Source organism: Electrophorus electricus, chromosome 5 (genome assembly GCF_041902795.1).
Source record: "Electrophorus electricus isolate QZ-2024a chromosome 5, ASM4190279v1, whole genome shotgun sequence".
Lineage (NCBI taxonomy): Eukaryota > Metazoa > Chordata > Actinopteri > Gymnotiformes > Gymnotidae > Electrophorus > Electrophorus electricus.
The window spans coordinates 6,943,553-6,961,258 of record NC_137501.1 but is presented as its reverse complement, the minus strand read 5'-3'; the positions used below and the strand labels follow the sequence as shown (position 1 = coordinate 6,961,258).

General features: G+C 45.4%; 1 protein-coding gene and 1 long non-coding RNA gene across 10 annotated transcripts in view; one reads left to right on the top strand and one right to left on the bottom strand.

The window, feature by feature from the left end:
- adgrv1 (adhesion G protein-coupled receptor V1) overlaps positions 1 to 17,706 on the top strand; it is a 110,412-nt gene that overhangs the window by 65,970 nt on the left and 26,736 nt on the right. For 6 of the 9 annotated variants that reach the window (XM_081714049.1, XM_081714048.1, XM_035529958.2 and 3 more), the window contains 3 exons: positions 556 to 716; positions 950 to 1,050; positions 16,868 to 16,984. In XM_081714049.1, coding sequence (XP_081570175.1) covers positions 556 to 716; positions 950 to 1,050; positions 16,868 to 16,984 — 379 coding nt within the window. The other 3 variants (XM_081714047.1, XM_081714050.1, XM_081714051.1) reach the window with 3 other exon arrangements.
- LOC145657847 (uncharacterized) lies at positions 5,297 to 16,871 on the bottom strand. Its single transcript, XR_014123731.1, has 3 exons — positions 9,613 to 16,871; positions 8,697 to 8,809; positions 5,297 to 8,083 (listed from the first exon to the last, which is right to left on the bottom strand). It is a non-coding gene; the product is annotated as an uncharacterized LOC145657847 (long non-coding RNA).

The window sequence follows — 17,706 nt, the reverse complement described above, 5'->3', positions numbered from 1 at the left end:
CCAAAATGATTCCATGCAGGAAGGCTTCCTTAAAATTCTATCCTAAAATCTCAGATTACTCTTGTGCATCTTATTGCTGAAGAGTGAAGGTTATACGCCAATATATAGGCCTCCTTACCACTCTCCCGCCCTGCGTCAGTAAGTAAACCTGCACTGCAGGTGGACTGGAAATTTAGTTTTAATGGATTTTTACATTTTAATAAGAGCAAAAATTTTATCACAAATAAAATCCAAAAAGCTGTTTTAAATGTCAGAATAATTGAATATAATTTGTTCAATTGTGCATGTAGTTGAATCAACCCATTCTGATATATACTTTAACATTTGAAGGCACATATCGACAACGTGCATGTTTCTTTCGAAGAGGAACCGGCTCCAGCTGAACACCTTCTCATGTGGCATATTGTCTCAGGGTTCTCAGATCAGAGAACAGAAGCAGGAGTACATTTCTACTACATAGCCATATGAGTTGACTCGTGTCATACATTTCTGTTTAAGACCTAGAACACTTGAGGATTTGTGAGAATTCTTAATAACGAGCTTTCCCTGCTCTAGCTGGCTGTCCGATGCCCAGTTCTGTCACGTGGTGAATGACACGGGGAGCTTTGTGCAATGCGCCTGCTCCCATTTGTCCATCTACACAGCCTACGCTGAGGTGGATGCTCTGTCCGCGTACAACGAGGCGTTCTATGCCGCCGTCTTCATCTGTATCTCAGGTCAGAGCGTGATCTTTCTGTGACTCAGCCAAGCCAATCAGACCAAAATGGACTTGACAAACCTTTAGAACTTTGGTGGAATGAATGTAATAACATAAATAAGGGTTTTTTGAGGATAAAAGGTCCCGCTGGGTCTCAGTAATGTATAATGTAAGTGTTTTGTTCCTCGTCTCTTCTGAGAGGTGCATACCACAATGATCCGGATTCTAATCTCTCTTATTTTCATTCCCCAGGGTTTGCTTTGGCCATCGTATCCCATGCACTGTGTTCCAGGTTCCACATGTTTGCTGCCAAACTGCTCTCACACATGATGGTGGCTTGCCTCGGCACTCAGGTAGGATGGGCACTAGCAGCGCTCTGCAGGTTCCGAAAGGGTCTGAGCCATTCATCGACTCAATTGAACAGCTCGGACCTAAACGGATCGTGCTGCCTTTTGCAGCTGTTTGAGATGTGGTGCGGCTGTGTCCTGAAGCTACGCGGTGTCAACCCCATGCAGCTTGGACGCGAGTGGGGCTTTATTGAGAGTGGTTGAGAGTGGTGTTTGACTGACCTCTGCACTGCCAAAACTGACCCTGCAAATCCTCTAGTTTAAAGCATGTCTCCAGTATCTGTAATACGTCATTGAGATGCTAAGCCACAAAAACACTCTTCCTGTCCTCTTGTTAGCCTTCTCAGATGAATTATAGAGGGACCCATCACTCTATTTGTAATTGAATTAAAGCTACATGAGGTGACTCAGAAAGCCAGAAGGATAGAATGCTAATTAGTCATCTTTTGTAAACCAAGCAGACCTGGTGATCCCACGCACGTCCCTGCACCTTGCCTTCCTTGGGGGGAGGGGGTTGCCGGAGGGGCGCAAATTTATTTCTAGGAATTGCGCACTAGCAGATTGCATGAACACATCCTTATGGGCTACCACAGTGAGCCCTGACAACCCAGCTATCTCCAGTCTCCCTTCCCCATAAAACCAGAGACGGGGGTGGGGTGGGTTGGTGTTGGTGGTGGTGGGGGGAGGGGGGATGGTGTGGCTAGTGAACTGCTGCTCCTGGGCCGGTGAGCTTGACCAGAGTGGGAATTTTCCACTGGCCTCATATGGATGGCGGAGAAGACATGCATGGCCTCTACGTAGTGGGGCTCCAAAAACCTGTTTGCATTCTGTCGTCCGTAATTGTTTTGCTTCTTTTTTTTTCTCTCTCTTGCCACGAATGGTTCCAAATGGAAAATTCCATGCTGGCCGCTCTGGGGGACAGCAGGTCGCATGCATGCTCGGGGACAGTGGTAGTCATTGTTGGACGAGTGTGCTCTCAGTGGTCAGAGTATAGCAGCAAGAAAGGGTAACAGAAAATAGCATTTGCAGTGCAGTCAGTAAATGACTGGACAGAAACATAATTGTTGTTCTTCTGTACTCCGTATGGTTTTGTCTTATTCTGTGTTGTACTGATGTACTGACTCTGTAGTCTGGATTTGAAATGAAACGATGTGACTATGAGACTAAAGTGCAGACTATCAATTTAAAATGTTATTTACTTCTGTATTTGGTCAACAATATAGGAATCACAGTCTTTTTATACATTTTCTATCCATCTCAGGGGGACAGTGGGACAATCTGTGGTTATTTGGCCTGGTGTGTAAGTGCATTGCTTGTTCATCTAGATGCTGATACAACATTAGGGTCTAAGAAATGTCATGATCAGTAAAACAGTCTGTCATGAGTCTGAAAACTCTGAATACACCAATCAGAGACATAACAAAAGCGTTACATGTGTTAACAAGTAAGAATACACTCATGATAAGAGCAGCAGACCAAATGGAAGACCACAGTAGAAGATGGCCAAAGAATTTTCCCATTCATGAAGGAAAACTGTCAAACAGGTCAATAACACTGTCAGTACAGAAGGAGGAGAATACACCAGCCTGATCACCGAGGGGTTCCTCACCACTGGTGAGGATCACCGCTGGTAAGCGTCAAACAAAGCATAAAAGGCCTTTAGAGTTCAGGGGCAAATTCTATTTGATAGATGTTCCACTGTGATGTGGGAAGCGTGGAGAAGCGTTCATGATCCAGACCATGGAAGCTACTCACCCACCTTTTTAATTGGTCTGCAGGATGAATTCTGAAGTGTACAAAGGAATCTTAACTGCTCAGATTCCAGAAAATGACTCAGAATAATATGGATAGCACTTTACCTTGGAACAGGACAATAAGTAAAAAAGTACTATTAAAGAAACTATGCAATTCTTCAGGCCTAAAAATGTTTTTGATTAGTCATATCAGTTATGAGACTTCACTGAGCAACTTTTACTGAAGAAGGGAAAGAATGCAGAAAGCCCCTTAGGGAAGCAAGAACAGAAAAGGGTTCATTACAGGTTTGGAAGAGTGTTCGCAGGGAAGAAACTCAGCCTCTAATGGTATCTCTGGGTCTCAGACTGCAGGCAGTCATTGATTGCCAATTTAATTAATTATTAAACATGACAGTTTTATTTAATATTATGTTAATTTTTTTTATTACAGCCTCTGCTTAAAAAGGTTGGAGATTCCTACATCTTTTGTTTATATGTAAGGTACAATAAAATTAAACTCATTAGACTTTCTGAAAAGAATATTTGTCATTAAATCCATCAGTTTAGTGAGTTTAGTAATGGCAAATGCAAAATCACCGTTTGTTGTTGGCTATAAGTATAAGATCAGATTTTATGACAATCTCTCTGCTTTGGACACAAAGTCCAAATGTTTAGTTGAGCATGTTTTCAGCCGAGAGGGGCTCAGTTCCAGCTCTAAACATTCCGCTTTCATGTTCACTCAGGCTTCTGTAGACTGTCATACATGAGTCAGCTTTTCCTGTCAGCATCAGCCAAGCACGCATCTCCAGATATGAAAGCCTTGCTCTCTTTCAACAGCTGCAGCTGTTGATGCCTCGAGCCACTCGGCCTTCTCGTTCGGCTCTGAGCTCGTTTTCGTCTCCCTGCTCGCCGGTGTTTGTAATTACTCACCTCCAGGGCTCCGCGCGCAACGAGAAAATTAAAACTCCCCTCTGATTCATCTTCCACTGTTACCCACTCACCTCAGGTACCTTTTAAGATGAGCTCTGTGTTGGCTATGGGTTTTGGCCTTAGATATGCCTTGGTCCTTATGGAGGTGAGGCTTCTGCGGACACGCTAAAAGAATCCTGTCCACTGTTCATTGTGTCAAACAGGCAGCCGTTAAACATAACGTCATTATGTTATCATTAAGGTCAGCTAATGGCCAGGCACTTGCAACATACAATCTACTGATGAATAACGGATAATAGTGATTCTTTGACCCAGGAAGTGCATTATTTGACCAACAGTGTTTGCAGAGCCCTTGTTCTCTCCTCTCACTCCAAGGAAGGGGCTCGTCTCACCCTGCGCAGGGCGAGACAGGACCGCAGCTGGGCAGCGAGGCGACTGAGGACCGCAGGGAGTGGAAAGTTACCCAGAGCAGCTTGTCTGGCCTGGGGGCCGACGCAGTTAGGGCCCTTCACATGAGCAACAATAACACACATTTAGGCAGGGCAATTAGCCAGCCAGGCCGGGCAGTAAAAGGGTTTTCAGTGGTGCTGAATGCATATGGCTCACGGCCGGAAGCAGGGGGCTGGCACAGTGATGCGGGTGGGCGTGCCCGAGCGTGTGGAGACACGAAACGTCCAAATCCTTTCATGTGTCGTTTTGTGGTTGTCTCTTCAAAATGCTGTCTATCTCAATCACTATTCAATTGGAGGGCAAAAGGTATGCTTTCAGATGCAGGCAACATTGAAACCTTCTTTTAACTAGCGGTTTCAAGATTAGTGTTTCTTTGGTGAGGTGAAGTGCAATTTGATGACGAGTAGTATGACATTTCATGTCAGAAAATGTCAGATTTTGCAACAGAAATATCTGCATTTTGTTTCCAGTAGAATTTAGTATATAGTATATTTGTATATTTTGTATTTTTTGAGCTGTATAAGACCATAGGTAGCTGCAGACAACACCTTTCAACACACATCTATTATATGTCCTGATCCCTGTTTCACACAGGGGTTGAGTGTAAAAAACACGTCCTCTAAATGAGCCTATATTCCTCAACAGACTTTTGCTGCTCTTGGCACTACAACATTTATCTAACACTTGATTTACAAAGGATTTCTGAGCTCTTATTTGTGCATCACGTGATGCCTTGCTCTTCTCACCACGTCTCCGTGGCCTTTTTTTTTTTTTTTTAGAAGCAGGTGTATTTCTGCCAGGAGGTGGCAAGTTCCAGGATTCTACCACGTCCTCGTCCGCTACCTGCAGTGTCCTGTGAAAACCCTAGATGTGTATACTTTTACATAAGTGCCCTAGATTTTGAACTTGGCTCTGGCCTCGTGTCTCTATCTGAGGGGTAGTAAATTAGCCACGGCTGACGCGTCTCTTCTAATGCACAGGTTTGTCGTCGCTACGCATGCTTTTCCTTCTCCGGCGGAGTAACAGCTTTTTTTTGGGGGGGGGGTTTTGTCATGGTTGGACAGTTTTGTTTATAACGGTACGCTTTGTAATCACATTTACAGGTTGGCCGTTTCTCTGGGTGCCAGTAGAGGTAAGGTCCGTTTTGTGCATTTTCAACTTCCTCTCAGCGCCTTTTCACCAGCTTTAAATTTACTCCTCCGGTGGTTCCATAATACGGACATGAGGTTCTCCCCAGCTGTCCCCACTTCCTGACTGGAACTCGGCAGTTGTGAGCTGAGAGCATCTTGTAGGCTTTCTCGTGAAATCCCTTGACACAAATGGCCTCAGCAGTGGAGTACATTTGATTCATTATATCACTTGATGATGATGATGATGAGAATAATAATGGATAAAAATAATAATAATTATTATTATTATTATCAGGGATAGCATTATATCTGACAACCAAAGGGATATGGTAACCATACTTCGTAGGGGTGTATGGGGGAGTTGTGGCTACATTAAACACACATCAAATATACCATCAAATGTTTTAGACTTACAAGCTGTGGAGGAGGAGAGATCACTGTGACCTTGTGTGAATGAGTTTTGGAGCTACTAATTAAGCTTCTGAAACATATTTAAATCAAATGTGACCAATTACACCTATTTAATGTCAGTGTAGAAAACCTCAGACGCCTGCTTGACATTTACGTCTGTTAAGTGTTCTGTTGATTGAATGTTTGTTTAAAGATGTCAGTTCAGTTTAATCCAGTAAAATTGCAGAGTGAGGTGACTATTTTGACTTTACACTGTTTAAACCCACATGCCCCCATCTGCACATCTGATGGGCACAAAGCAGAATAGATTTCACTAAATCCAGGGAAGCCATGCTGACATAAGAGTAAGCAACTCGCACTCTGTGAAACTCTGGGACTCTGTTCAAAACCATATCAATGCTTCTGACAACAGGAACAGCACGTTTCAGAAATATTGCTCCCAGCCTGACAGACTTTTACTTATTATTGCCAAAGGCAGGAAGCAGGAGGTCAGGGTAAACCTACCCTGCGCAGAGAGCACCTATATCCCACAGAGTTCCACTTCAGGGAATGAAAAACCCACTCTTTTGTTTTTTAATCATAACACTTGCGGTCTGGCCGAGCTCCTCGATTGTCCATGAGGGCCAGACACGGAGAGCAAAAACTCTGTGTATATACTGGAAAGTTTACCCTGGCCGGACGTTTACGGTAAGCCAGTAAGGGGCAGAGTGACGTGACTGCCTCGGCTGACGTCAGCAAGCCTGAAACAGGCTGCAGGAGAATGTGTGAGAAAGTCAGGCACAGGAAGACGCACTCCACGACCCCTCCGCCCCACGCTCAACCCCGCCCAAACCACATTCCCTGCCTCTCTTCCTTTGCTTTTGCTGAGATGTGTGCGTGGGTGCGGGGAGGGGGGGGTGACACACAAACACACACAGGCAAACATAGATGAGTGAATCCAAACAGGGTGCTGGGGTGATCCAGGCTCGCGCAGAATCCAGTTGTGCCCACATTTATTTAACTCGCGCCGTGCTGGAAAAAACGTTCCTTATCAGTTCCTTCTCAAAACGTCTCATTCCTTCGGCCCATTCGGCCGTCCGGCTCAGACCCCACTCAGCCTCTGGGTCCTTTTTCTCCCAGACATTAAGAAAATTGGATGCACAGCGTGCAGGTTAAGACCTTACTCACTCTAACCATGGCATGCCACAACTGATTGCTAATCTCACTGTGACACTAACATGATATTCTCCAGTGGGGCTTAGGTGCTCTCCTAGTGAGGCTACACTTACCTCTGTGTGTCACCTTGCCTTGCTCAGGCCCGACGTCAGCCGCTCAGACACTTCTGTATCATCTCGCTTGATGGTGTTGTAACACCGAAGGTGGAAAGAGGTGGTAAATGCCAAAGCAAATTGGCACAGCAGAGCTCTGTTGCTAACCACATCTTGACAGCAACTGTCAATATGCAGAAAATGAACTCCTGCAGACTTTAAAGACTGTTGTTTCCAGCAAGTGTCGGAGCAGAGTGATACGGCACTACTTTTCTAATTCCCTTTCCTCATATCAAAAACATTTCATTCTTGCCTCCTTATATGAATCTGCCTATTCCTTTGAAACCTGCCTGAATTGGTAGCTGTAAGCGTTATAGCTTGATTAGTCGTGGTCATTCTGAGTGACGCTCAGTGTAACTGTGCTCAGAGTAACTACTCCTAACCCCACCGCTGCTTCACCGCAGACTCCTAACCCCACCGCTGCTCCACGCAGGGTCCATCCCTCTGCACCCTGGCTCCCGGGGGGGCAGCACAGTGGGATAATGCCTCTGAATTTTTCATGGCCTCAGTCATCAGATTAGAGGAGGATTGGACACCATCTCCCCTGTCTCATTATTTTTGTCTCACAATATCTTTGTGACAAAAGGAAAAGCAGAGACTACACAGCTTTGTCTCTCAACTTCGTGGCCTTCACGGTCTTCATGGCCCTTTAAGATTAACTGGGTTTGTGTGGTGCAGGTAAATCACGACCCCCGGGTGGAATGTGAACACTGTGAAACTGCTCTAGAGTCTGAGTGAGCGGCTCGGTGTGAAAGGCAAGCGTTTGTCCCTGCACAACACCTGAGCACAGTGATTAGATTCCGCTTTTTATTACAGAGTCGCAGTATGGGGACGCAGCAGAAGTCAGAGGGCGAGTGAGACAGAATGAAACTGAGATAGGGCATGTTATAACACAAACCCATTTCCTACCTAATTGATATCTGAGGCGCTTTCTCAAATTAGATGCTCCATGCAGAAATTCAGCGCTGTATGGAGACTCATAAGCTTTGCGCTCATCAGGCCTGCTTTTGTGTCGTTTAAAAGAGAAAAGACCATGTGTTGGGTTCCTGTGCCATCAGGCTTTGAACTCTGGAAAGCTCTGCAAACAGAAGCAAAGAGCCTACCTCACCTTCGGCCCAGTTAGCCACGCGCCAGATTCACAGTAGCACGGCCAACGCCACAGGTATGGTGTTTCCTTGAAATGATTAGCTATTTTCTATGCAGCAACTTACTGATTTTTCACTTAAGATGTCATTTTATCCTGGAATATTCTTACAGTAAATTGTTGATTGCTGTTACCTGTCTGATCTGTCTGAAGTAGCCAGTGGCCATGCTTACATTTATGAAGAACACTGCTGAGTTTCTAATGCTCTGCTAAGCGGCATGCTTCATCTCTGTACTTGACCCTCTTGTGCTGGCTGTCCCTCTCCTGCTGTCTCTCCTGTTGCTATAAGTGAGAAATTACTCCATAGTCCTTTATTACATTTAAGCCTTGTGGTTTGAGAGTTGACCCATACTGCGCTGGCGGTCATAGATGCGTGGGGCATCCCCAAGTGATTAACTTCCTTTAATATCTTCGGTATACTATGTTCACTTATAAGATGGATTTAACCATAACTATCCGATATCACATTATATGGCTTATAATCAGCTTGCATAAAGTTCTGGACAGTAACTACCAATTGGAAGGTGACTAAGTGGTATCGTCTCACCTGAGCCAAAATGGTTGGTCTGTGGGCCAGTTTCCCGGCCTCAGGCTGTGTGAAGTGGGTGCCTCTTGCAATGCCACTGCTCCAGCGGAGACAAGAAGGATGCATCGTGGAGTCTAGAATTTAAAAATGCAACAGCACTGTTACCAGGTTCCCAATAAGGATGGCCAGGAAGCGCACACAGACATGTGGGAAAGGAATGCATGGACACTCAATGGCATGAACTTCTGGGATGCATCTGGTTTGTACTCCTTGACCACATGCAGTTCACACATGCCGGGTCACACTTCCAGTCAAGGGTGCTCTCTCCATGTTGTTCGCATGGCCAGACATTTGCACGTGTTTTTCTCGACAGTTACATGGGCCGACCTGTAGGGGTCACTCTGCACCCACGTCTCCACTAAAATGCACATTGATTTGCTGCTCTGAAATGACTTTCTCCTGCTTGGAATACGTGAGGGAGGCCAGCAAAGCCGCCATTCTTAAATGGCACAAAGTCATTAGACGGCTTCCTAATGAACAATGCCAGTGACAAGTAGTGAACAAACAACTTAAATATTGTATGTTGGTTATTGAGACAAAACATGGAAGAAAGCACAAAACCAAAAGTTTTGCAGATGTAACACAAGCACGTGGTGATCAAATTCTCTCGGCTCTTATTATTATACTGGAGACTTGTGAAGCAGACCAAAAAGTAACCCAGGATCTGCAAAGATTAAAGCATGCTTTTAGAGAAGTGTGTTGTTATTGTATTGTTAATATCTTATGGCCATTGAAGGGTTTTGTTACTGCTGATTAATGTTCCACTATGTTTTTGTACAATTCAGGCATTTAGCTGTAGATACAAGATCAGATTTGCTATATGTAATCCAACCTTGTGGTTAATAAATACTCAAAATTGTTGATCTTTGTTACTCACTCAGATGTGGACCAGACGCCAGACTGCTAGCCGTGAGACCCCCAGACATTTATTCATCAACTCTGAGCCTTCATGACTTTGTTATTGACTTTCTTGCCACTATAGTCCATGGCCTCTTGATTTATTCTGCGCCTTTAATTGCCACAAGGGCAGGTGCTAAGCCGGGATTCCGTGGCCTTTGTGAAGGGTTGTTTACGCGCAGGTTCCCATGGCCACCTCTGTCTCGGCGGCTCAGCGGTCCACGTTTCACACCGAGCTGCCTAACGTTGTGCTGCTGGGGCCCCACTCATGACGCGGGCGGTGAAAGCATGCGGAAAGGTGTCGGCCATGTTGAAGGTGGGGTTGGGGAAGGTTATCCAAGGTGCCGACTGCTATTTGTATTGTTGTCAGTGAGCTGATGGGTTAGCTTTTGATGTTGTTATCTCTGTTATCTACAGGGTGGGTGGCAAACCCGCTGCCTGTGTGAGACATTTGAGAGGGGAACGCTGAGTTTAGGTCTTCATATATTTGTAACACAGCACAGGGTCGTTTGTAATGGGATCTTGCCGAAAAACACATTGGAAGGGTGTCATTCAGTACAAGCCGATAAACCTTAGAGGAGAGTGATGATGTATCGTGTGGGTAGGGCCAGACAATGGGCTTACAGTATGCTACCTCCTACAGAGTTCTCTGTATTATAATAATAAGACTGACCTACTACTGGCCCAGTCCAAAAAAAAATCAGTTAAACTTGAAGCCAGAATAGGTAATACTCTGTGAATATACAACTTGTTTTTTTGCCATAGTGTCCCAAATGTTGCCAGGTAAGTAAGAGTTCATGGCTTCCTCATTTCATCTACAGACTACCTGAGGACTGTTTGTGTGTGGCCTCCATTCTGTACGTTGCATGCATGCTCTGTTCTATACATTTTTCCAACACACATCCGATCATGGAAAGACAAGATAAAGGGAGCAAGAGAAACCAATTTTTAGCGTCAACTATTTCACTTTTAAGATATTACAGAATTTCCCTTTCTTGCTACCTATTGTGAAATGACATGACCACAAAGTTACTGCTATGATCCACTGGTTTAAATTTTCTGGCTTCCTGTCTTTCTTTCCCCGAGCTTGCGAAACCACCCTTGGCTTCTCCTTGGTCTGCTTTGTGTTAGTGTGAGGTTGTGAACCCCTGAGTCATATGTCAGGTGTTGCTTCCCACACAGCACTGCTAAGTCAGTCGCTGTCCATGTGGCCACCTTTTCACTTGCCACTCCGTCCGCTGTGTGCGCGCCAGCCATGCGTGCGTCCCTGCACGCACGTGCCCCCTCACCCCCGCGAGCACGGCAGAATGAGAAGTCTCGCCTGCTGATTCCTCCCGTCAGATCTTGATCGCGGTTACGTCCGCCCAAAATAACACCCAGAGTCAATGGCTATATGTTGGGGGGGCAAGCGGAGCGGTGATGTGGAGAGATGGGGGGGATTTAGAAGCAGAGAGACGAGAAGAGCCCAGGGAGCAGGAGTGAGCTACGTGCAGCACGCTCAGCCTCTCTCCCAGAACAAAAGCGGCCGAGGAAACACCCACGACGCAGCCAAGGCTGGAACCAGCTAGTTCAGACCGGTAGCTGTTAGGGGAGGAGGAGGAAGAGAGGGGGAGGTGGAGAGGGAGAGAGAGAGAGAGAGCGAGAGCGCGTGGCAGAGTGCTATACTCTCACTGATGTCATCTTTTTTGGCCCATACAAGTAATAGCCGAGTGGTAAAACAACAGCAGCAGTTGTAATAATGGCCTTTCCAACTAGTAGCAATAGCAGAACGTTCTGATAGAATAACTGACATGGTACACTGAACATGTGACGTACTTTAAAAGAAATTGTCCTCTCCTTGCTGTTTTCTTGTGAAATAGAAAAGTCAATATGTTGTTTTAGTGCCAAGGAGAAGCTAGCTTTGTTTCTCTCAGCTGTTGCTCCTGGCTTAACCTGTAGGGCTTTGAGTGCAGTAAGTAATTAGTTCATTAAGTTCAATAGGGCACTTTTTTTTGCCATTTTCCTCTTCCTGGCTCTTTGCAGACGTAATGATGCAGGACAGACATCAAAACATGTAAAAACAGACAACCGAAACAAACCAAACAATCCAAAACGCGGCAACGTTCGCCTGTGTGGGCCCAGCAGAGGAAAAGGCAGGCCCCTAATCACTCAGTATGCCGAAGCCAATAGCGAGCAGAATGCCACGGCCTTGGTGCCTGATGACAAACACACATGCTGTCCCAGCTTCCTCATACGAAACAGACAAGCCATCTCCACTTCCCATTACGTGGGGGGGTGCAGTTTTCAGCCTCTGCTGCTATCATCATGGCATCGTTTTGTGCAGAAAATTACGTAGCACTGTCCAAAAGTGCCTCTGATCCCAAGTGTGTTCTTGTTTTAATTGGCGTGGAAAAATACATTTGTGCGTTACAGTCTGTTTTGTTTGGATTGCTCCAGGAACACCTTTGCTATTATGCAATGTTTTGTTCTCTAGCGTGTGCTTCCCCAGATGGTACAGCTGACTCTGGATGTTTTGAATGCGATGATAGTCTGGCATGGCAGACACCTAGACAGCCCAGGTAAGCCAGGTCTGCGGTTTATCTGTCTGGCTGGTCAGAAAGTAACCAGGCCTGAGGGACCAGACTCCTTGACTCTTGGAGTGTCTGCTCCGTAACTGGTGGGGAGGTGCTCCTCCAGGACAGATGACAAGTTAGAATGCACACATCAGAAGTGAACCTAGGAACCATTCTAAATTTAGCAAGCCTGACGTATACCCCAGCCAATGAAATTTATCATTTTGCATATTACCCAGAATTAATCTTTTTTTTTTCACATGAAAACATGACAGATGGAAATTGTTTAAAGTGCACCAGACAAAAAGCAGACCACTGTTGAAGAGAATTCCATTTGTGTAAGAGCTGCGCTGTTTAGTTATTAATTTTTTTTGTTGTTGTTTTGGTTATTTTTGTCTTCCTGGGCTAATATGGGCAATATGTCACCCTTGATCTGACTTCTAAACACTGTGCCAGGGACCAAATCTATGACCTGGACAGGACAAAGTGTCCACAGCTGCCTTACATTGCTGAAGCCATGCTGTCGCTCATCATGTCTAGCCGTTGTCATCTGTCCGACACCCACAGCTGAGGCCTCTTAAATGCATGAAGCTTGAATATTTTAAGCCCCACATCTTCTGTCCTTTCCGCTCAGCTCCTAATGACTTTTCCCTCACTCAACAGTGGGTGGTCCGGATCAGCGTTGCTGCGGGACAGTTTAGCTTTGAAGTCTCGTCCAACTGATCTAAAACAGACCGTTTAAAAAGCAACCTGAGTTTTCTCTGGTGACACACACCTCAGAGGAATTACAAGACAAAAGAAGCATAGTCATAGCTACTAATCTGTTAGCAAAACAGTTCAAAATGCCAAGAATTAGCCAGTTTACTTGACTGGGTATCTGGGTACCTCAATCTGCACCAGAGTAAGTTGTTCAGGCCGAGTGCCTGGGATGGCATTAAGAGGCTGATAATGGTGATCTGAGAAGAGTAGTGGATGAGTCATTGTTCAGCGTCTGCCCTGAGTGTCGCTATCATCCTGCCTCCTGCTAATGACGGGGGCAGCGTGGTGCTTGGCCCCAGTGTCTCTAAGCTTCTCTGTGTCTAACAGCAACTGTATGCCCTTTGAGAAGACTCTGACATTTCTTCCTTGGCTCAGTGTGACATTTTAGATAGAAATTGGGACGCACATGTCGGTTTTGTTCGAATTTGAAGGTTGATTAGCAAAAGGTTATGGAACATTTAGCTGAAGTAGTGCAGTTTGACCACAAAAGTAATTTGGCAAGTCATTTTTGGACAGGGGAACATGACACACTCAGACATCTTGACACATGATGGTGTATTTTTAGAGTTTTTTTTACTGTGGAAACCTGGAAACATAATGCCTTGTAGATCCACAGAACGGCTGCCAGTAGAGATTCATATCTTCATTCTCCATCTGCTTTAGCAGTCTTATTCATGCAATGCATCCCAGGCTTGGTCCCTCTGATCCCCTATCTACAGTCCACTGTCACGTACCCCTGTCGCACTCCCTGGCTTAACCTCCATCCCCTCCAGAGCCTCATACCGTGTCAAACTCCACCAGGCCTGAGGAGCAAGGCCCAGATGAAGCTATGTAGCCAATAACTTGGTTCTTATCAACTCCTAAGGTGAAATTCCATAAACACACATTTACAACACATCCACTACAGCTTAAACTGGCAGTTTAAACATGAACTAGATCAGTGCTAGAACTAGATTGCTTTGCATTAATGTTGTTGGCCACACATAGACTTAGCCTGTGGCTTCTTTCATTTCTGTATAGTAGGTTTGGCTCCCCTGGGATTCTGTGACCAAGAGGCAAATCTTATTTGTTTAGCTGCCAGCATTTGTAGGTAATCCAACCACAAGTCAGAGGCAGCCCCAACTACCCCACCCCCCACCCCCGCCAGGATAGACTTTGGGCCAGAGCATGAATCAGAAAGGTCATTTGAGGAGGGAGGACTGAGACACTTCTTTGCACAAAATGGGGTCTAGGGTTCTCACTAAGACTGAGCGAGCCTCTATGCACAGGCTGTGCTGAGCAAAAAGGTGATCACAGTTCCACTCCTCTGCTGTTCATGCTCGACTAGCCTAGAGAATTCTGGGACAGCAAAAAACAGGTTTCGGGCCTTAGCGTTCATCACTACAGCCCTTGCTATGAACCTCGCAGTAGCATCCTGAGTCTTTTAGGTGAATTCAGTTCCTGTTTACTTGTCTTTACAAAATAATTGTCATTTTTCTTTTGCGCTTTAGAGTGTTAGCTCAGCCCAAAGAGTTTTGTTTTTATCTGTGATCTGGGGAAAGGAGGTGATACTACTTTGACCCAGGAAATGCATTGCATTTTCATTTGGCACACAGTTGCAGTTTCTGCATGTACATGCACTCACAGAGTTTGAAAAAAAAAGAAAAGAGATAAACAATTTCTTGTACCTTTGTACTATGTTCCTCAGAAACTCAAATGTAGGTCACAAACAATTAGTGGCCGAGGAATTGTGACACAGGTCCTCGGTGCACGAAAGCTAGTTGGCTGATTTGGTTGGTGTGCTCGAACGCTTGTATGTGTGGGCGGGATCACATTGTCCCTCTGCTCACACTGCGCCGTTGGCCTCACTGCCCTTGGCCCCAGCCAACTCACCACTGCACAGAACACCACTTCCCAGCACACCACCTGGTCAATATTTGGTGCCCGAGGATGCCCTTCCCAACATCACCACCCCCCAGCCTGCCACGCCCACCCTCTTCTCGTTCGACACATGCCACAATGCAAATAGGAAGTCAGCCTGATGTCGAGTCCATTTCAATAACAGCAGGAGAGGCGGGCCTTTCCAGAGGTGAGAGTTCCTTGAAACCTTTAATTTGGGTGTTATGCACTGGCAGAAAACAGCCTGTGTGTGTAGTATAGAGAGAGGCACATTCTTTGGTTAGCTTTGAATGGGATGCCTCTCTCTCTCTCTCAACCACCCTGTTTCTCTTATCCTGAAATATGACTAGTATAAGGCTGTAATTGTTATTCCCACCAGGAAGCTACATAGTGACTGCATAATATCGCCCTTGTAAATGGCACTGCTAATTACCCAACCCTGCCCACAGTTCTCAATGACTCACTTTTCAGGGGTGTGTCCTCGCATGATTAGACAGATAGGTGTGATTGCCTAATAGCGCAGTTAATTTCATCATTTGTTTTTATAGCTCTGCCGTGTTAACTCGTGTTGCCTGTTACTTGGCATCTATGAAAGCTCGAAGCTGAAACCCATTTTCGCACTGCAGATATGGCATGGCGGTGCAGGCTGCATTAACATGCAACCGTAGCCAAAGACGATCGGCGTGGCGGGTCCATCTGCAGCCGGGCCTCCGTCGCCCAGCACGTGGCCGGCTTTGGCAGGCATACCTGTCCCACATGTCCAAAGAGGAAGTGCATGAGTCATAACCAAATCCACCAGCCAGGGGAAAGGCTGTTTCACTCAGCAATATCCATGCATGGCAGAAGGATCTGCTCCACAAGGCCTCAGGCTCTCCCCACCCTCGCCATCTCAGTCAGTAGGACAGCTGTACGATGCTGCAGAATGAGTGGGATATTGGGGGAAAGACAATTAACCATGCAAACATTGATGGGTGGCAATAGAATCGCCTAGTGTTGGTGTCTTTGGGATTCCTGATGGTGATGATGAAAGACCAGGGCCTATAACCTGATAAAGCTATTTTGATTGCTGCACAGATCAGATTAGGCTGGTGAAGCAATAAGTGCACCGTTGATGGCACAGCTATATTGGTCCTGTGAAGCATCGATTTGGTTTGCGTGCAGGTGGGGTTCTACTGCGCTCTCATTCACAAATCAGGATGAATCCATAAATAAGGGATACATATTTTTAAAAGATTACAACATATATTACAATAATACCAAAGAAAGAGTAAATGATCGTCAATGCTCTGGGTGCATTGACAGAGCCAGCTGCTTTGAGTTTTAATTCAAGCACTATTAGAAGACATTTTCTCTTTCTCTCTGTCATCAGTAGTGGTACTCTAAAATGTGCTAAGATGCACTCTTGTATTACGTAAGAACACATACCTTGCAGAACTGTCCCAGGGGACAAGTGAGCGATGGAATAGGGTCTGTGTTCTATTTTCAGCTGCGTTCACAGCTTTTTTTATCATCAGGGTCACACCTCTTATTCTTAGTCATTCTATTTTTGTCCTTATGCTTTTTAAATGGTGCCAGACGATCAGTGCATGAATGTAATGGATGCAGATAGAATTGCTGCACATGGGCTCAGCAAAAAAAGTACACAAATGCTCATGTTTTGGCTGCCCTAACTGCAGAGCGATGTCCTTTCAGGTGCTGACTCTCGTGGTGTCAACTCATTTTAAAAATGAATGGAAATATAATTTATATGTTTTCATAGCCATAAATCACTGGCTATAAATCAGGCATCATGTTCTGAGGGCTATGAGAGGCTATGCTACTGAAATGGCAGGGTAAAAGTGTTGAGGGGAGTGGGGATGTGGGAATAACTGAGGTGTATGTATGTTCATGTAAATGTATGGGTATAACAGCACGCATGGTTTCACAAACCAGTTCCACAAACGTGTGGACAAACATATCAGATATCAGCTGTGGACACATTTTCATTGTTTGTTTTACCCTCCATTCATTTCTGCTGTCGTGTCTGTTGTCCTCTGATGGTCTCAGATTTGCTTCCTGGTGTCAGTGTTCCGGGGCCGGATCTTCTCTGACGATAGCTGTGCAGCTCTGGGCCTCTTCTTCCACTACTTCCACCTCAGCCAGTTCAGCTGGATGCTCGTCCAGGTGGGGGAAAGCACAAGGTGCCATGTTTTGCCACAGCAGATCTGAGCTCAGCAGTACATGCATAATACGCTAACCATGCACCATACTGAAAACATTTTAGATGCAGCCTGTAGAAGTTTTCATCAACAGTTTATGACCGCAGGACCAAATGTTGGTTGGATATTTATTTGCTTGGCAGAGTGCCACTTTAGCTCACACACACACACACACACACACACACACACACACACACACACACACACACACACACAAATTCCAATGACAGATACACACATACCTACACAATATCTGGCCAGCAATGGTCCTATTTTTTTTATTTTTATTTTTTTAAGTTAGTCTTGGTTTCCATGAGGGAAAAGAAACATTTCGAGGAACGACTGAATCAAATCAGTCAAAAATTTCAGAATAATTCTTGATCAAGCCAGTTTCCTTCTCCATCAATATTCCTCTTATATAAGGTTAAAGGTGAAACAGAAATGGGCTTCATTTCTGCCCGTCTTACTTATAAGATATGTGTTTTTATGCAGTGCCATGCATGACCAGCTCTAGCTATGTGTAGTTCTTCCCGTATGGCTCTTCAGAGGGAGCCGTCTTGACGTGCCCTCTGTCACTGTTACGAGCACTCTGACAAATCATGTGTCAACTCCGAGCATAGCTCCTCTTGTCCAGACCCCTCTCTCCACCTCTGTGAACTCATAAACTCTTCACCCCCCACAAAAGTG